The sequence below is a fragment of the Tripterygium wilfordii genome, chromosome 10, assembly GCF_013401445.1.
Source record: "Tripterygium wilfordii isolate XIE 37 chromosome 10, ASM1340144v1, whole genome shotgun sequence".
NCBI classification, from domain to species: domain Eukaryota; kingdom Viridiplantae; phylum Streptophyta; class Magnoliopsida; order Celastrales; family Celastraceae; genus Tripterygium; species Tripterygium wilfordii.
The window spans coordinates 6,233,187-6,251,054 of record NC_052241.1 but is presented as its reverse complement, the minus strand read 5'-3'; the positions used below and the strand labels follow the sequence as shown (position 1 = coordinate 6,251,054).

The 17,868-nt window shown below is 37.3% G+C and overlaps 1 protein-coding gene, 1 long non-coding RNA gene and 1 other non-coding gene across 4 annotated transcripts; 2 read left to right on the top strand and 1 right to left on the bottom strand.

Annotated features, from left to right (window-relative positions):
- The first annotated feature begins 879 nt into the window (after positions 1 to 879).
- LOC120008137 lies at positions 880 to 2,820 on the top strand. 2 transcript variants are annotated; one of them, XR_005470310.1, is made up of 4 exons: positions 880 to 1,232; positions 1,524 to 1,650; positions 1,764 to 2,523; positions 2,713 to 2,820. It is a non-coding gene; the product is annotated as an uncharacterized LOC120008137 (long non-coding RNA). The 2 variants fall into 2 exon arrangements; XR_005470309.1 differs by having other exon boundaries at positions 1,524 to 2,523.
- A 3,794-nt stretch (positions 2,821 to 6,614) lies between these two features.
- LOC120008329 lies at positions 6,615 to 6,720 on the bottom strand. Its single transcript, XR_005470448.1, has one exon. It is a non-coding gene; the product is annotated as a small nucleolar RNA R71 (small nucleolar RNA).
- A 9,742-nt stretch (positions 6,721 to 16,462) lies between these two features.
- Positions 16,463 to 17,383, top strand: LOC120007294 (secreted RxLR effector protein 161-like). The gene is made up of 2 exons (XM_038857496.1): positions 16,463 to 16,529; positions 16,836 to 17,383. Exons 1-2 carry the CDS (start codon positions 16,463 to 16,465, stop codon positions 17,381 to 17,383), a joined length of 615 nt encoding a protein of 204 aa, XP_038713424.1.
- Positions 17,384 to 17,868: the final 485 nt, after the last annotated feature.

The following is a 17,868-nucleotide window of genomic DNA, read 5'->3' as shown; positions in this document are numbered from 1 at the left end:
CAATTTTTGTCATAGAAGGTTAGATAGTTCTCTATCTAAAATACTATACCTTTTAGAACCTTTAACCTTTTGGTTCACCTTATAAGTCCATAAATTTTTGTAGTTGCTGAATCGTGAATTAGAAATGCATTCTGCCTGATATTCCGTCCTGTTTGAAATGCTTTCTACCTGATAATATTTCCTCCTGTTATCAATATGTACAAAAGATACATGAAGACAAAAACCCAATGAATATAAGGTAAAAAAGTTTTGATTTTTGCTACAGTTTCTGTCTACTGAACCAAGAAATAACAAACTAAGAGATTTATGCACAAACTTTAATTTATGGTGCTCATTATTACAGTTTTTGACATACAAGGTTAGATAGTTCTCTGTCTGGAATACTGTACATTTTGGACGTTTAACCTCTTGGTGTACACCTTATTAGTCCATAAATTTTTATAGTTGAAAAACCCCAAAAAAAGGCCTTGAGCTACCCCAAACCTTGAAAATTCAGTGGAGGTGGGAGAAAATCAGTGCGCTATGGAAACAGAGAATGGGGGCAACAAACGAATGAGCACGGGAGCACCAAACGGACAACATCTCCACAGAACACGAAACGGTTTTCACGTCATACGTTTTTTTCTTCTTTTACTGTCGTCGGACATGTTTTCTTTGAGAAATTATGAGTATCTGAAATAGAGATAAAGGAAGAATAGAGAGTCCACATAGGAAGAAACAAAGGGTTTCAGCAGGACAGGTGTCGAAATAATAATAGGGGTTGTTAGAGCCTCTGCTTTATATATATATCTATACAGGTATATAACTCCCAAAAATATAAAGGTCTGGAACCTTGGATGTGAGATTGTTCTTTTCTTCTGATTTCTTATGTAACTTCGTCTGTGCTCATGCTACTCTTTGTTCTAAGCTAATGTATGGTTTTAGCGATTTCGTCATGCAGTATCCATTACATGTGCCCTATTCTGTGGGTCTGTCTGATTTGATAGTAGTCCCTTGGTGTTTATGGGTGCAGTTGATTTTGACCTCATATATGGTTTGGGGCTTCTGCGAGTAACACAATTTACTGCTTCGAATTTGGCTTCATCGTCGGGGTTCATCTTCTTCTAATTTCCACCGTTGATTATGGGTCAAAACAATCAATGGTTTGGTAATGGATAAGCACGGAATGCTCAGAACTCTCACAAAGTTAACACTCTCTGTCAGTTCCCGTTTCAACTTCGATTTCTAAATTTGTAAGTTTTCGGTTTTCTCTCGATTTAAGTATTTAACATAGTGAACCATCTTTAGCTGTAAAAATGCTCACATGTTGTTTTGAAATTCCATCTTGAATTCTTTAGTACCTTGAGAAAGTAATTTTTTTAAATTTTCATTAAATTTTTGAATTGTCGTGAAACTCCTACGAATTGGGAGTCAACACTCAAAAAGGATCCGAGTATATGTACTTCTTTGGTTAATATTTTTGAAATTTCCACACCTGATTGTTTAGTTTGTTTCTTGCCTTCTATGTATTGGGTTATCTGTAGATTAACACACTGAATCTGACTGAACATGAGGGTGGTTTTATAAAGGCCCCATCTGTGAGTGCAATGGAGCCTGCAGTCTGCACGGTTATTGAGCTAGCAAAATTCAATTTCTATGCTCTTAGTAGAGGTAGGTGGACTATTTTTAGATCTAATTTGGTTAATTTTTGTAAGTGAATTTGACTTTTCCTTTAATAATAGTATAATAAAATAAATTTGATACTGATTAAATTTCATTTTTAGATGGAGTGGTAAATATGAAGCTCATCTATGGGATGATATTTGCTAAAAAAATGTTCAAGGCATGGTAAGCACTGTAATGAACTATATCTTTACCGCTTAATCTAACTAACTCTATATTTTTCTGACTTGCTTGGGATGTAACTTTTTTTGGGTTTTCATGACGATTGTTAGTTTAGTTGGGTAAGCTTTGGGAAGAAGTATATGGAAAAAATTCCTTAAAAAAAACAATAAGAGCTTTTGCGGTCATATAAGATGCTACGTGGAAGAAAAGGCTGTAAGAGCTAATGATCTCTGCACAAAAATATTGAGACCCATTAGCCTTTATCCGTTACCCTGAAGATATTCAATCTTCCACAAAATTTCCACACTAGAGCCTGCTCATTTGCTTTTAAGACTCTAATCCTCCTGATATATTGCTCACATGGCTATATGGATTCTACTTATCTAATGACAACTATAACAACATTGATTGGAGCCTTTCTACTTATGCTTATGCTTATCTAATCTGAGAACGATCGGCACCGTGTCTCCACTGCGGGAGGGAGCACTAGAAAGATCGAACAACAAAGGAGAAGATGAGAGATCCATGTTCATTTGTTTTCGGTAATTTTGAATTTCAATAGTACAAGTTGTTTGGTTTCCTATAGGTTTGTCATTATGGATTTATGATGAATTATGGGAAAGAATCAGAATCGAAATTTGAGAGGGAGAAGAAGGTTTTCTCAAACATTAATGAATAGAGGCGAATGCTGAAATCAAGGTAATTCCGCATAGTTTTGTACATTCAGGTTCTTTTCTGTTTGGCCTACTAATTTAACAATGTTACCTGCTACGTTGAATATTTTTTTCATAATCATTTTTTTTCTATAACAATTTGTCTTTGGTTAACCAGAAATTAAAACAAATATGTAATTCATATGCAACTTTCATTGTTTTTTACCAAAAACAGGGTGCATCCGGTATTGGTATAGGACATTTGAAAGCAGTTTGGCCTCGGGGCACCAGTTTAAAACCAAGGAATTCAACTTGGTTACAAAAATTTGTTTATATTTGTGGTATGTCATGTGCCAAATATATGCATACATTTGTACATCCTTTACACATGAGTTCATCCCATTTTGAGTTGATTAAGAGTTGATATTGCCTAAGAAAACTATATTTGCATATTGTAGGTGCCAAGGCAAGAAATGGAGGAAAATAGTGCAAGATGAAGATTTGAACTCCAGAACTGACTTCCAATCGATCGGAGCCATTCCCGATCGATCGGACCTGCCAAAACACCCAAAAACTCGTGGAGACAGATTGCATTTCTGATCAATCGGAACAGTGTCCGATCGATCTGAGTTACTATTCATAGCAAGCGCAGTTTCTCGAAAAAGTTTCGAATTCAAGTGTTTTTTAGCAGAAACGACCCCAACTTGTTTTGGAAACGACATAAGAGTTTGGGAAAGTATAAAAGGGCAAAAAATAGCGTTTTGGGAGAGTTCTTGGAGTCGGGTTTCTCTCTCTACCTTGGAGGCCACCTGTAATATCCTAACCCGATTATACACTGTTCATAGTATTTTGACACGTTGATCGAGGTGGAGTGAACCTCAGTAATCGTGAATCGGGATTTGGGGAGAATAAAAATTAAATCAAGATAAAACCATGAAAATATTTTTAATAAATGGGAGATTTAAAAAGAAAATTATTGCCACAAGAATCACTCGAATCAGATTTAAATTGAATTTGCTATGAAATTTTGAAGTTCATCGGAACAATTTAGTTAGGGGTGTTTTTGAAAGGTGGGTGTTTTTGCAAGTAAAAGATTGGATAAAAGAAAATTTTAAAAAATAAAAAAAATTTGGAAAAATACCCTCTTCTTTCACTATTTTTTCTCTCTCTCTCCTCTTTCTCTCTCTTAAACAGGTTCAATGGCGATTTCTTGATTCCGGTGACGGTGGTGGGCGTGGTTGGTACCAAAAGAAGCGTATTGATGAGACGAGTGTAACCCAACTTGAATCACGTCGAACGGAGCTCTGGTTTGGGAGAAATTTGAGATTGAAGTTCCAGCCACCGTGAACTTTCTTTGGTCGATCCGGCCGATTCCGGGGACGGTTTGGCTTGATTCAGGTACCTATGAGTTCATTTCATCGAGCTCTTCAATTTGATATAAGATTTGGCAGGTTTGGGTGGCCGGATCGCCGGTAGTGATGTTGAATGGGTTTCGACCGTGTTTTTCGATGTAGACTGTGATCCCGGTTGAGATTCGGAGCAGGTTGACTTTTTGGAGTCAGGGGCTAATCAGGGACGCGTGGTTGATATTTGCATTCCGATTTCCAGGTAGGGGTTTTCTTTATCTCTCGCGTGTGATTCTAGAGTTTCGGTTCCACAGACTCTTATTATATTATGGTTCTGTCAGTTTCTGGGGTGGAAATACGACCTGTTTGTATGATTTGTACGTATTCTTTGTTGAATATCATTGTTGATATGTTTTTGGGAGTGGGGTGCTTGGAGGTGGTTGATGTGCATTGTGGGGCCCATATAGGAGTGAATCTATTGGATATGGATTTATGATGGATTATACAATAAACTGGGTAAGTACCTGTAGATCGTCTTAGGTGAGGTGTATCACAGGGGACGCTCTCTGGTGTAGGCTATGCTATCGGGATATTCGATCCTCATCCAGTTTCGGTGTGGACCTGGACTGGGAGACACCCTACGGGGATTAGGGTGGGTCCAGGGGTGGATTATGGATTATGGATTACTGGAGACTGGTGTTTGTGGTTATGGTGCTGTATAGCCTTATCGGCTGTCGTGTTACTTGGTTGGACTATTGGTAGTTACATATTTATTGTATTTCATATTATGCATCATATTCATTGATTTCTTGTTTTTGGATATCGGTGTTCCCTTTCTATGCCCTACTGAGCTTCTTGGCTCACCCCTCTTCTTGTTTCCCTTTCAGGTGAGTTCGATATTGGTGATGCTGGTCAGCGGCGGGACGCATGAGCTGGTGTGTAGCCTCGAGCTGTGTTTTTAGCGAGTTTTGAGGATTTTGGGTATTGTATTTATATATGTGGTACTTATTTACTCAGTCTGATATCGGGTAGATATGTCTTCTTATTTCCGCTGTTGTATAGATACTCCGACTGTTTTAGGTGGGTGTATATAGGTGGTATTTTGGAGAGACTATTTCCACATTATGTTTCAGGAGTTGTTACCATTTTATATAATTTACATATTGGATTAAGGGTTGGTCCGGGGGATGGGGTCCCCTGCTGGTCATGTTCTTATGGATATAGGTACACTTCGGTATACCTTAGGAGAGAGGGGCGTGACACCACCATTGAAGCTTGGAGAAGAAGAGGGTTCACAATGGGGTTTTCTCTCTCCTCTTTTATCTTAGTTTTTATGATTGATTTCCATTGCTTGATTATGTATATTGACTCTATGAGTGGCAAGATTTCTTTTCTAGGGTCTTAATGTAACCAAACCTTGAAGATTCAATAAACTTGGTTTCCTTGTTTCTTGATTTATCTCTCTTATTGATTGTCTATGGGTGTGCTTGATGTTTTTGGATGTTTGATCACCATCTAAATGCTTTGTTGCCTAGATTGAGACCGAAAGGAGATACTAGGGTTTGCCTCAAGTCATAGATGACATAGGGTGCATGAACCATAGGAATATAGGTTTGTAACTTATGCAATCGCTAAATGATTTCCATAGTTCTTAATGGGTTTTTGATATACTAATCCGATTGTTAGGAATAACAGTGATTTATATTGAAAATACGTTTGATGCAACTAGGAATAGAACATTGAATAGGTTGGGAAATCGATTGTCATTATTGTGAGATGAATTAGGGACCAAGGGACCAAGGGAATTGAATTTGATAGCTGAGGTGAAGTTAAGTACCTTAGTGCTTTCCATCTTCTATTACATACTTGTATTTGATTTGTTCTTGTTCTTTTTAATTAGTTTAGTTAAAATAAAAAACAAACCACTCATCCTCTTTACCCAATTTGCATAATTATTGCTTGTTTGACATTGATTTCTATTGCCAACACATCCTTAGTGAAAACGATGATTTACTCATCTCTTTATTACTTGTGCGATTTATGCGCTTGCAATTAAATCCATATCAAGATTTTGGCGCCGTTGCCGGGGAATTGAGGCAATTGGTTTTTGTGTCAAATTTGGTTTTCAATTGTGTTAATTGGTTTTTATTTTTCTACAGAATTCTTTCTCTTATATGAGCTTGGGAAGACGTCTTCTTAATCCGGAATTAATTGCTATTGATTTGGAGATTGAAAGGACTCATCTCAATCTTAGACGGGAGCTTATTAATAATCAAATGGAAGGCATCGAAGACAATCAAGGAAGGGGGAATGTTGGTGAGCTAGGTGGTGGTTTAAATGTTAATGAATGCAATGGTAATGGTGGAGGTACTAATGGAAGAAATGGTGGTGATGAAGTTGAAGGTCCTCTTAGGCAATTTGATCCTCGCTCTCTAAGCATTGTGCTAGGCCTACTTGGGACACAAATCCTTCAAGCATCCGCTATCCTCCTATCAATGCTACTAATTTTGAGATCAAGCCGGCTATCATCAACATTATCTCTAATTCAATGAATTTCTATGGTCTTCCTAATGAAGAGCCCAATGTCCATCTTCGCTCTTTGTTGCATGTGTGCACTACTTTTGGGATTAACAGAGCTTCTAAGGATGCTATCTTGTTGAGGTTATTCTCATTTTCTTGAGGGACAAGGCTAAGGGATAGTTGATCTCCTTGCCTCCCAATTCTATCACCACTTGGGATGAGATGGCGGAGCAATTCTTGACGAAATTCTTTCCTTCGAGCAAGGCGATGCAAATTAGGGTGGATATCATGTCCTTTGCCCAAAAGGATCTTGAATAATTTTATGAGGCTTGGGAGCGCTTTAAAGGAATTATTCGAAGTTGCCCAAATCTTGGCCTTCCGGAATGGGTGGTGTACCAAGCTTTCTATAATGGGTTGAGCATGCATACTAAGGAGACTATTGATGTGGCTGCAGAAGGTTCTTTTATGACCAAAAATCAAGAGGAGGCTCGGGAATTACTTTATAAAGTGGCCAAGACCACTAACTCTTGGTCCTCGGTGAGGGGGAATCCAAAGCAAGAGGGAAGTTGTAGAGATGATGAAGTTATGTCTACCTTGGCTATTATGTCAAAGAAGATTGAGGCATTGACGCTACATCAAGCTCAAGGAGTGCATGTAATGCAAAGCACACATTCCTATATTTCTTGTGATTATTGTTGTGGATGCCGCCATCCTACGGGGGAATGTCTTATTGCTTCTTCTTCCAACTCGAGTGAGCAAGTGAAAGTCATTGGGGGAAGTAACTTCAATCAACCCCACAATGATCCTTATTCCAACATCTACAATCTTGAATTTAGGAATCACCCCAAAATCTCTTGGAGCAATACTCAAAATGTGTAAAATCCTCAATATCTAGTGCAGACCCAAGAGAATAAGAGGGATATTGATGAAATGTTGTCAAAGCTAGCTGGAGGCCTAGATACACTTACAACTCATACCTCCCAATTTATGACAAGGACGGAGCAATAGATGAGCAAAACCGATGCCACTCTACAAGCTCAAGAACTATGGAAATTCCATCCGGAATCTTGAGGTACAAATGGGGCAAATAGCTAACACTTTGTCATATAAAGAAAGAGGTACATTGCCAAGCCAATCGGAGGTGAATCCAAAAGGGAAGGAGAAGGAGCAATGCATGGCAATTACTCTCCGGACTGGTAAGGTGGTTAAAAATGCTTCTGATCTAGATGCCGAAAAGGCAAAAATTTTGTAGGAGGAGGAGAAATGCATAAAAGAAGCTGAAAATTATCCAAGGGACATTTTCGATAAATCGGACCCCATCCCGATCGATCTGTCAATTCTTGAAATGATGAAAAGTCAAAAAATGGGAGAAATGTGCCTATGCAGTATGCGATTGAGCTGGATTGGCTCGATAGTTCTCTCCCCACACCTCCAGTCAAACCTTATGTGCCTCCAATTCCATTTCCTCAAAGATTGAAGAGCACTAAGAAGAATGATTATCAATTCTCTAAATTTTTGGAGGTATTCAAGAAGCTTCAAGTGAACATCCCCTTTACTGAAGCTTTAGAGCAAATTCCTTGCTATGCCAAATTCATGAAGGAGATCTTATCCAAGAAGCGGAGATTGAAGGAGCATGAAAAGATACAATTAACCGAAGAGTGTAGTGCCCTTGTGCAAAGGAAGCTCCCAATTAAGTAAGATGATCCGTGAAGTTTCACAATCCCGTGCACTATAGGTAACACCTTGATTGAGAGATCCTTGTGTGATCTTGGAGCTAGTATCAATTTGATGCTATTGTCAGTTGTGAAGCAAATTAGAGTGAAAGAGATTAGTCCAACCATGGTGTCCTTGCAAATGGCAGATAGATCGATAAAATACCCTATTGGCATAGTGGAGGATGTGTTAGTGAAGGTGGGTGAACTCATGTTCCCAGTGGATTTTTTTTATCTTGGATATGGAGGCCAACCCTACTACTCCCATAATCTTGGGAAGACAATTCTTGAGCACCAAAAGAGCTTTGATTGATGTTGAAAAATGGAAGCTTATTTTAAGAGGTGCTGGAGGTGACCAAATCACTTTTAAAGTATTTGACAATAGAAGGCAAGAGGAGGTTTCTCAACAATGCCTCCAAGTGGAGCATATTGATATGGTCATTCCCAACACTCTTGAGAAGGAAGATCCATATATTCCAATGGAAGTTTTCCTATGGCAAGATTCAAAAGTTGAACAAGAAGTTCTCAAGGCAGCCTCCCAAGCTGAAATTGAAGTTCAAAAGTCTCAAGTTGAAGATCTCGAGGAGAAGAAAAAGAAGAGCAAGAAAAAGAAGAAGAGGAAGACCAAGAAAATGAAGAAAAATGTCTTTCCTAAGGAAATGGTGGTGATGAAAGCTTATGCTCCTTGCATGACACCTAAACAATCAAATGTCAATCTCAATAAGCCATCAAGGGGAGTCTACACCACAACCCTCAAGGATCCCGGGTTAATTCAGAAAGGGAAGTCGGGCTGAAGACTTTAAACCAAACGCTTTTGGGAGGCAACCCAGGTTTTATTGTTCTATCTCTATCTTTTTAGTTTTATTTTCACCTATTCCATGCATTGAGGACATTGCATATTTTAAGTGTAGGGGTGGAAATTTAGATTTCTAGTTTTTGTAAAAAAATAAAATTTTTGACTTCAAATGCCTTATGCCATATATTTGGATGAATTTTGTGATCTTTGAAGCATTGATGGATCTTGCTATGAACATTCTTTCCAATTGAGTTGTTCATATCTTGAAAATTGTTTTGTCCATTGTGTTTTTGTGATATGAAACACTTGATTGTGGGGTATGAAATATGACTTGACTTTGGCCTTTGTGGTTGTTTGAGATCAATTTGATTCTAAGTAACACTACTTGAGCAATGAAAAAAAAGAAAAAAAAAATAGAAAAAAATTTGTGTTTATGGAATATATGGTTTGTTTCATAAGTTTTCTGCTGAGTAACCGGGCCTTTTACCTAGCAAGCAATGAGTTTCACGTAAAAAGGTAGGAAATGAATGTTAGAGTACCTTGGTGACTAGTTTAACCTCGTAGCCTTTTTGACTCGGGTAATTAGATTCGTTGGGGTATCTTAACACTTAGTGCCCTAAGCCAACTGGATTGGGAGTCATTGGTCGAAAGCTCGTTACATGGGTCATTTAGAAAGCTTAAGGAGGTTGAGCATTGCACAAGTCACCTTTGAGAAGAAAAAGAAAGAAAAAAAAATGTGAATAAGAATGATGTTTGAATAAATGCTCATTGTATTTGCTCTTTGATTTTTATTGTTCTTGGAAGACTACATGACCATTGTTTATGTCACTTTGAAACCAAATATCAAGTGAAATCCATTATGTGCTTTAATTCTTGAATTTATAAGCAAAGTGGATGAGATAAGATTCTTGAAGGAATGATTTTATTGGTTTGAATACCCTAATGTTTGGTTTGTTAATGTGGATCGGGTTGCAATTGAGAATCCATTTTATACTCTTGTTGATGACATGAATTTTGGCATTGAAGTTGTCTAATGTTTGTGGGTATCATTCTGGTAAACCCTCAGGAGACACAACTCCTCCTACTAGGGGCACCTAGGGGTTTAAAGGCTTTTGACACATTGTCAGTGTCATCGTGAGCCCTACGAAAGTGACATAGATTAGTTGCTTATTTAGAATAGGTCTTAGTTGTTTTATTTTTCATTTAAGCTTAATAGAAAATATTCTTTCCTCCTTTATTCATTCTCAATTTGCTCGAGGACGAGCAAAGATTAAGTATGAGGGTGTTTGATGTGCCAAATATATACATACATTTGTGCATCCTTTACACATGAGTTCATCCCATTTTGAGTTGATTAAGAGTTGATATTGCCTAAGAAAACTATATTTGCATATTGTAGGTGTCAAGGCAAAAAAGGGATGAAAAGAGTGCAAAATGAAGATTTGGACTCCAGAACTGATTTCTGATCTATCGGAGTCATTCCCGATCGATCAGACCTGCCAAAACACCAAAAAACTCGTGGAGATAGATTGCATTTTTTATAGATCGGAACAGTGTCCGATCAATCGCAGTTTCACGAAAAAGTTCTGAATTCACGTGTTTTTGAGTCAAAACATCCCTAACTTGTTTTGGAAACGACATAAGAGTTTGGAGAAGTATAAAAGGGCATAAGAGTTTGGGGAAGTATAGGGTTTTGGGGGAGTTCTTGGAGCTGAGTTTCATTCTCTACCTTGGAGGCCACCATTGAAGCTTGGAGAAGAAAAGGGTTCACAAGGGGGTTTTCTCTCTCCTCTTTTATCTTAGTTTTTATGGTTGATTTCCATTGCTTGATGATGTATCTTGACTCTATGAGTGACTATATTTCTTTTCTAAGGTCTTAAGATAACCAAACCTTGAAGATTCAATAAACTTAGTTTCATTATTTCTTGATTTCTCTCTCTTATTGATTGTCTATGGGTGTGGTTAATGCTTTGTTGCCTAGATTGAGACTGAAAGGAGATATCTAGGGTTTGCCTCAAGCCATAGATGACACAGGGTGCATGAATCATAGGAATATAGGTTTGTGACTTATGCAATCGCTAAATGATTTCCATAGTTCTTAATGGGTTTTTGATATATTAATCCAATTGTTAGGAATAACAGCGATTTTTATTGAAAATACGTTTGATGTATCTAGGAATAGAACATTGAATAGGTTGGGAAATCGATTGTCATTATTGAGAGATGAATTAGGGATCAAGGGACCAAGGGAATTGAATTTGATAGGTGAGGTGAAGTTAAGTACCCTAGTGCTTTCCATCTTCGATTACATACTTGTGTTTGATTTGTCTTTGTTCTTTTTAATTGGTTTAGTTAAAATCAAAAACAAACCACTCATCTTTTTTTACCCAATTTGCATAATTGTTGCTTGATTGACATTGATTTCTATTGCCAACACATCCTTAGTGGAAACGATAATTTACTCATCTCTTTATTACTTGTGCGATTTGTGCGCTTGCAATTAAACCCATATCAGTATGTTAACCCAATACACCAATATTTTCATTTCTCTTTAGAAAAAGAACTCAATTTTTGAGTTATGTTGGTGTTGAGGAGGGAAGACGATATGATATCAATTTATCCTCTTCGATTCTTGAGTATTCATATTAGTTAAAAAGATTGAATTCTCTTTCTTTTGCTTAGTTGGATTTTGGTGGTTGCAGTTATGTTGAGATTAAGAATCCTACATTGAGATGACACTTGTATGATAAGTTAAATGTCCAGTTAAAATAAACTTGAGGTAAGCACTTGGTAAGCTTCGGGCAAGCTTCAGAGGTTACCAGATCGGAATCTACAGTTTTTGTTTTGCTTGAACTCTATCTCTGTATTGATTTGGAACACGTTTTTATTCAGATAAAATTGATCTAGATATTCTCTAATACAGGAGATGTGATAGGAACAAAGTACTAAAGATTTATATGGACTCTTTGTGGATTAGTTGAAGTTGATTTGGACTCCTTGTTTGTTAGTTGTTGGATAAGAACTAATGTTTATTAATTGGATATATATGTGTTAGTTTTTATCTTAATCATGTGCAGCAATTATCTTCAAGATAAACACCAGATCAACATCTGAGATTATCTGAAGTGGTTCGTGGTGTCTATATAAAGCACATCAACATGGAATGAAGGTGATAGAAGCTTTGAGAGAGAAAAACTTTGAGAGAAATATTTTGTCCTTCGAGTCTGTTTTTTGTTTGTTTCGTTTTTCCACTCTCCTAAATGTTCTGATGAGTGATTCATGTCTGTATTAATTATGAGAGAGTGTGAGTTTCGTGTTTGAGTGCTGCTCTGTTGATTTCTCTGACTGATTCATAAGAGGAAGAAGAAGAGCAAGACTGCACTGTTTCCAAGTAACCTTCACAAGCTACCTCAGAAGTTACCTGGATCATTTTTGAGTACAAAGTCTCTTAGTGGTGCCAAGAGCAATTGCAAATCATCATTGGTGTGTTGATTTGGGGTTAAAGCATACGCGGAGTCAAGTTGTATGATCGAGTCATAGGTAACGATAGATTGTAAGCTTTTATTCACATAGTGGATTGCTTTGACAGGATGGTCGCTCATAGACCCGAGGTTTTTTTCGTTAAATTTGTGGTGTTCATATTTGTTTTTTTTTCGTATTGATTTCATATTAAATTGACTAACAATCTTGGGAAAGGAATATAGTATTCTCAATTGGTATCGAAGCAGGAGTCAGCGATGGAATCTATATCTACAAATCAGGTACTACAGTTTGATGGATCAAACTACTCTTATTGGAAAGCCCACATGAGGGCATATTTGAAGTCCATTGATGAACGAGTTTGGATGTTAGTTGTGACAGGGTATAGTGTACCTGAGTCCATTGATGATGATGATAACAAAATTCTTAAACCTTCTGAGAATTAGACTAAGGCTGACCTTGAAAATACAGGTTGGAACAGTAAGGCCATAAATGCTTTATTTTCTGGTTTGAATATTTCTGAGTTTCGCATGATCGCACACTGTGAGAAGGCAAAAGAAGCTTGGGATCTATTGGAGGTGACACACGAAGGATCCAATACAGTTAAAAGGTCAAAGCTTCAACAACTTACCACTATGTTCAAAAATTTAAGGATGGAGGAGAATGAGGTATTTGATGACTTCTATGCAAAGTTGAGCCATATTGTCAATACATCATTTACTCTAGAAGAACCTATTGAATCAAGCAAAGTGGCAAGAAAGATTCTTAGATATCTACCTGAAAGATTCACAATGAAGGTGGTAGCAATTGAAGAAAGCAAAGAAATTGATAAAATAAAAGTAGAAGAACTAGTTGGCTCACTACAAACATTTGATGCAAGTTTTCTAAAACCTAAAAGATTAAAAGGTGTTGCTTATCTCTCTACTAATGATTCTAATGACACTGCTAATGAATTATTACTGTTGACAAAAAGTTTTCAGAAATTCATGAAGAACAGGAACTCCAAGGATTTCAAGAAGCAAGAATCATCATCGTCCAAAGATGAAAAGAAAAGTAAAGATCCAAAGTCCTCTCAATGCTTTGAGTGTAAAGGATTTGGACATTTTGCTCAAGAGTGTGCAAATCGGAAAAAGAAGCCGAAGGCTTATCAGACCACTTGGAGCAATGATATAGAAGAAGAATCTGACGCTAAATCAGAGGATGAAAAGGATACTCCAGTAGCCTTTCTAGTAACCTTAAGCTACCAAAGATTCGAAACAAGCTCAGAAGAAGATGATTCGGTTGTTGACATATGTGAGCTTCGGAGTGCCTATGAAGATATGGTTGAGAAAGGTATAGTGCCTATGAAGATAAGGTTGAGGAAGGTATCAAGGCTAAAAGGGAAAAACACATAGCTATTAAAGAGATGGAACTTCTAGTGCAAGAACTAGTTGAAGCCAGAAAGGAAATCATAGAGTTGAAAAAAGAAATAGCTGAGCTGGAGGATTTGAAGAAACCTGATGTAACCTCTGATATAACCTCCTTTACAGAGGCTGAAGCAAAAAAAAAAAGCATGTTGAAAAAGGTTTGTTCTAATATCAATAAATTTGAATCTGGTTCTAATCATTTGTAGAACATACTTGATATGCAAAGGACAAGTAAGGAGACGTTTGGACTTGGAGACGAAATATGTGAAAGTTCACAAATGGGTACACAAAACAAGACCCCAAAATTTGTGAAGTTTGTTCCTTCCACCTCTAGGACCTTGGAGCAGGAAAATCAGAAGTACAATAGACCAAACGTGGTGAATGCTAAAACTGGAAGAGCACCTCCTTCATTAAGGTATGAAAATTCTTATCGATTTAGCCGCACAGCTCAACCATTCCATCCTCAATCTTCCTATGGGAGGCAAATTCCACAAAGGTATGGCCAAGGTAGGTTCATTCCCATTTGTCATTATTGTGGAGTTAAGGGACATATTCATCCACACTATCATAAATTGAATGAGATACCTATGTCATACATGTCTAGAAGGACTAATGTTGTGCAAATGTAGAAGGAAATTTTTTTTTAATAGGTTTCAACCACTAGCTGAAGATGTAACTCAGGACAGGTTACCTGAAAGGTTACCCAGAAAGCTACCTGAAGCAAAACAGCCTACACAAGCACCTCAAGCTAATAAACAATGGGTCAAGAGTTCAGAATCAAGGTGCATGTTTGTCCAGACAGCGTTAGCTGCATTCGAAACTAATTCTTGGTACCTGGACAGTGGCTGTTCACTACACATGAGCTGTAACAAATCATTTTTCACTTCTTTTGAGTCTTTCGATGGTGGAAAGGTAACTTTTGGTGATGGTAGTTAAGTTGAAATAAAAGGTAAGGGCATGATAAGGGCTTCTGATGAATGCATCTTAAAAAATGTTCTGTATGTTGAAGGTCTCAAAGCCAACTTAATCAGTATTAGTCATTTGTGTGATTCAAAATACTCTGTCTTGTTCACAAATCGATTTTACAGGATCTACAATGACAAACATATGTGCGTCTTAAAGGCTAAGAGATCTTCGAACAACTACTATACTATCCCAACTGAAGTTGATTTTTCATGCAATTCTTCTGTTGTTTCTACCACAGATAGGTTGTGGCCTGAAAGACTTAGGCATCTCAACTATCAAGACTTGAAGAAACTGTCAAATAAGGAGGTAGTACAAGGAATGCTAAGGATGGGCTCAACAAAAGGTGTGTGTGGTCCATGCCAGCAAGGTAAGCATACCATGGTACCACACAAGAAGGTAAGTATTGTAAACTCTTCAAGACCTTTTGAAATACTTCACATGGACCTTATGGGACCTACCCAAGTTGAAAGTCTCGGAGGTAAGAAGTATATTCTTGTTATGGAGATGATTTTTCAAGATACTCATGGGTAAGATTTTTACGTGACAAAACTGAAACATTTGAAGCCTTCTATGTTCTGTATCTACTATTGGAAAATGAAAAGAAAGATGATGGTTTTAATTTGACTAAAATTAGGACAAATCATGGAACTGAGTTTGAAAACGCTAAATTTGATGCTTTTTGCAGAAGTTTTGGAATCAAACACAAGTTCTCTGCCCCAAAGACTTCTAAGCAAAATGGTGTTGTGGAAAGAAAGAATCAGGTGCTTCAAGAAATGACAAGAACTATGATGCACGCAAAGAATGTTGCACCAAGGTTTTGGGCTGAAGCAGTAAACACTTCATGTTCTATCTCAAATCGAGTTCATGTGAGATCTGGAACAAAACTCACGTGTTATAAACTCTGGGAAGGAAAGAAGCCCATGGTGAAACACTTCAAAGTATTTGGAAGTAAGTGCTTTATCCTTCGAGATAGGGAAAGCATCGGTAAGTTTGACACTAGAAGTGATGAAGGTATTTTCATGGGATATTCCTTAACTAGTCCAGCTTATCGTATTTTCAATACCAAAACCAAAACGATAATGGAATCTACAAATGTTATTATACATGATGATGTGTTTGCAAGTGATGTTGGATAGGAAAATGTATTTCAACCGTCAAATAATGAGCTAAGTACAAGTGCTGAAAAGGATTCTGAAGGTACTGATGTAACTTCACAGTAGACTACCTTTACACAAGCAGAAACTACTGTAACTATTGAAGTAACCTTGGAAAATCCTACATCAACACAAGCAGTGAAGCAGTCTACCCTAGACTTTCTTGAGCCTGTAAAGAAGAACCATCCACAAGATCTCATTCTTGGAGAAATAACTGCTCCCATGAAGACAAGAAGACAACTTCAAAATGAGGTAAGTTACTTGTGCTACGTGTCTCAATATGAGCCCAAAAATGTTAAGGATGCCTTAAATGATAAGTCATGTGTGGATGCAATGCATGAAGAGCTAAATCAATTTGCACGCGATGATGTTTGGACTTTAGTTCCTATACCTAAAAATTCCAATATCATTGGGAAAAAATGGATTCTCAAGAATAAAACTGATGAATATGGTTTGATTACAAGGAATAAAGCCAGATTAGTTGCACAGGGGTATACACAAGTTGAAGGGTTGACTTTGATGAAACATTTGCACCTGTTGCTCGTTTAGAATCCATATGCATTCTTTTGTCTATAGCAAGCTTACTTTGTTTTAAGTTGTTTCAAATGGACGTGAAAAGTGCATTCTTGAATGGATTATTAAACGAAAAAGTATATGTTAAACAACCTCAAGGTTTTGAGGATCCAATTCATCCATGACATTTGTATAAGCTTAATCGTGCCTTGTATGGTTTGAAACAAGCTCCTAGGGCTTGGTATGAAAGACTCACAAATTTTCTCTTGAGTACAGGATTTTCAAGAGGAACAGCTGACAAAACACTCTTTGTTAAGAAAGATCACAAACATAATTTGGTTGCTCAAATATACATCGATGATATTATGTTTGGATCCACTTCTGTTTCTTTGTCACAAGAGTTTGGTGAGTTAATGAAATCTCAATTTGAGATGAGTATGATGGGTGAATTAACCTATTTTCTAGGTTTTCAGGTGAAGCAATCCCAAGAAGGGATACTCATTTCTCAAACCAAGTATGCAAGCAACTTGGTGAAGAAATTCAATGTAGCCTTGAGCAGACCAGCTCCAACTCGTATGAGCCCGAGCATTAAGCTAAGCAAGGATACAATAGGAAAGTTTGTGGATCAGACTTTGTATAGAAGTATCATAGGAAGTTTACTTTACTTGACTGCAAGTAGGCCTGACATTACATTTAGTGTTTGTGTGTGTGCTAGGTACCAAGCCGATCCCAAGGAATCTCACCTTTCGACAGTGAAAAGGATCTTGAAGTACATCAATGGTACACCAGACTTTGGAATTTTCTATTCAAAGGATACTAATGCTTCATTGGTAGGTTACTCGGATGCTGACTGGGCAGGCTGCAGTGATGATAGAAAGAGCACTTCAGGTGGATGTTTCTACTTAGGTACAAACTTGGTAGCTTGGCATATCAAAAAGAAGAATGCCATCTCCTTCTCCACAGCTGAAGCAGAATACATAGCTACTGGAAGTTGCTGTACTCAATTGCTTTAGATGAAACAAATGCTAGTTGACTACGGATTGGAACAGGAAAGTATGACCATATTTTGTGATAATATGAGTGCTATTAACATTTCTAAAAATATTGTTCAACATTCTAGGACTAAGCATATTGACATTCGTCATCATTTCATTCGAGACCTTGTTGAAAGCAACTGTGTGAAACTTGAGTACATTCCTAATGAAAATCAATTGGCCGACATTTTTACAAAACCTCTAGACACGCAAAGGTTTTTGTTCCTAAGAAAAGCACTAGGGGTGATCAAAATAGAATAGATTTTCCAAGTAAGCTTGAGGTAACAAGTATGTGGGATATGTGATTTAATTCTTAATTGATGATTATAGCATTGATTGTTTGATGTTACCTCCGCATATGTTTATTGTTAAATGGCTAATATGTCCATGGAATTGAAAAGATCATGTTATTAGTCATATATTGTATTTCACAAATCTCTTCTGGTGAAGTCTGATTAACATAA

Bases quoted from the DNA above. Each gene is read 5' to 3' on its own strand.
- LOC120007294 (XM_038857496.1), top strand. From the start codon at position 16,463: ATGGACGTGAAAAGTGCATTCTTGAATGGATTATTAAACGAAAAAGTA. The intron at 16,530-16,835 runs GTTTTGAGGATC...CCTATTTTCTAG, and splicing joins ATATGTTAAACAACCTCAAG to GTTTTCAGGTGAAGCAATCC.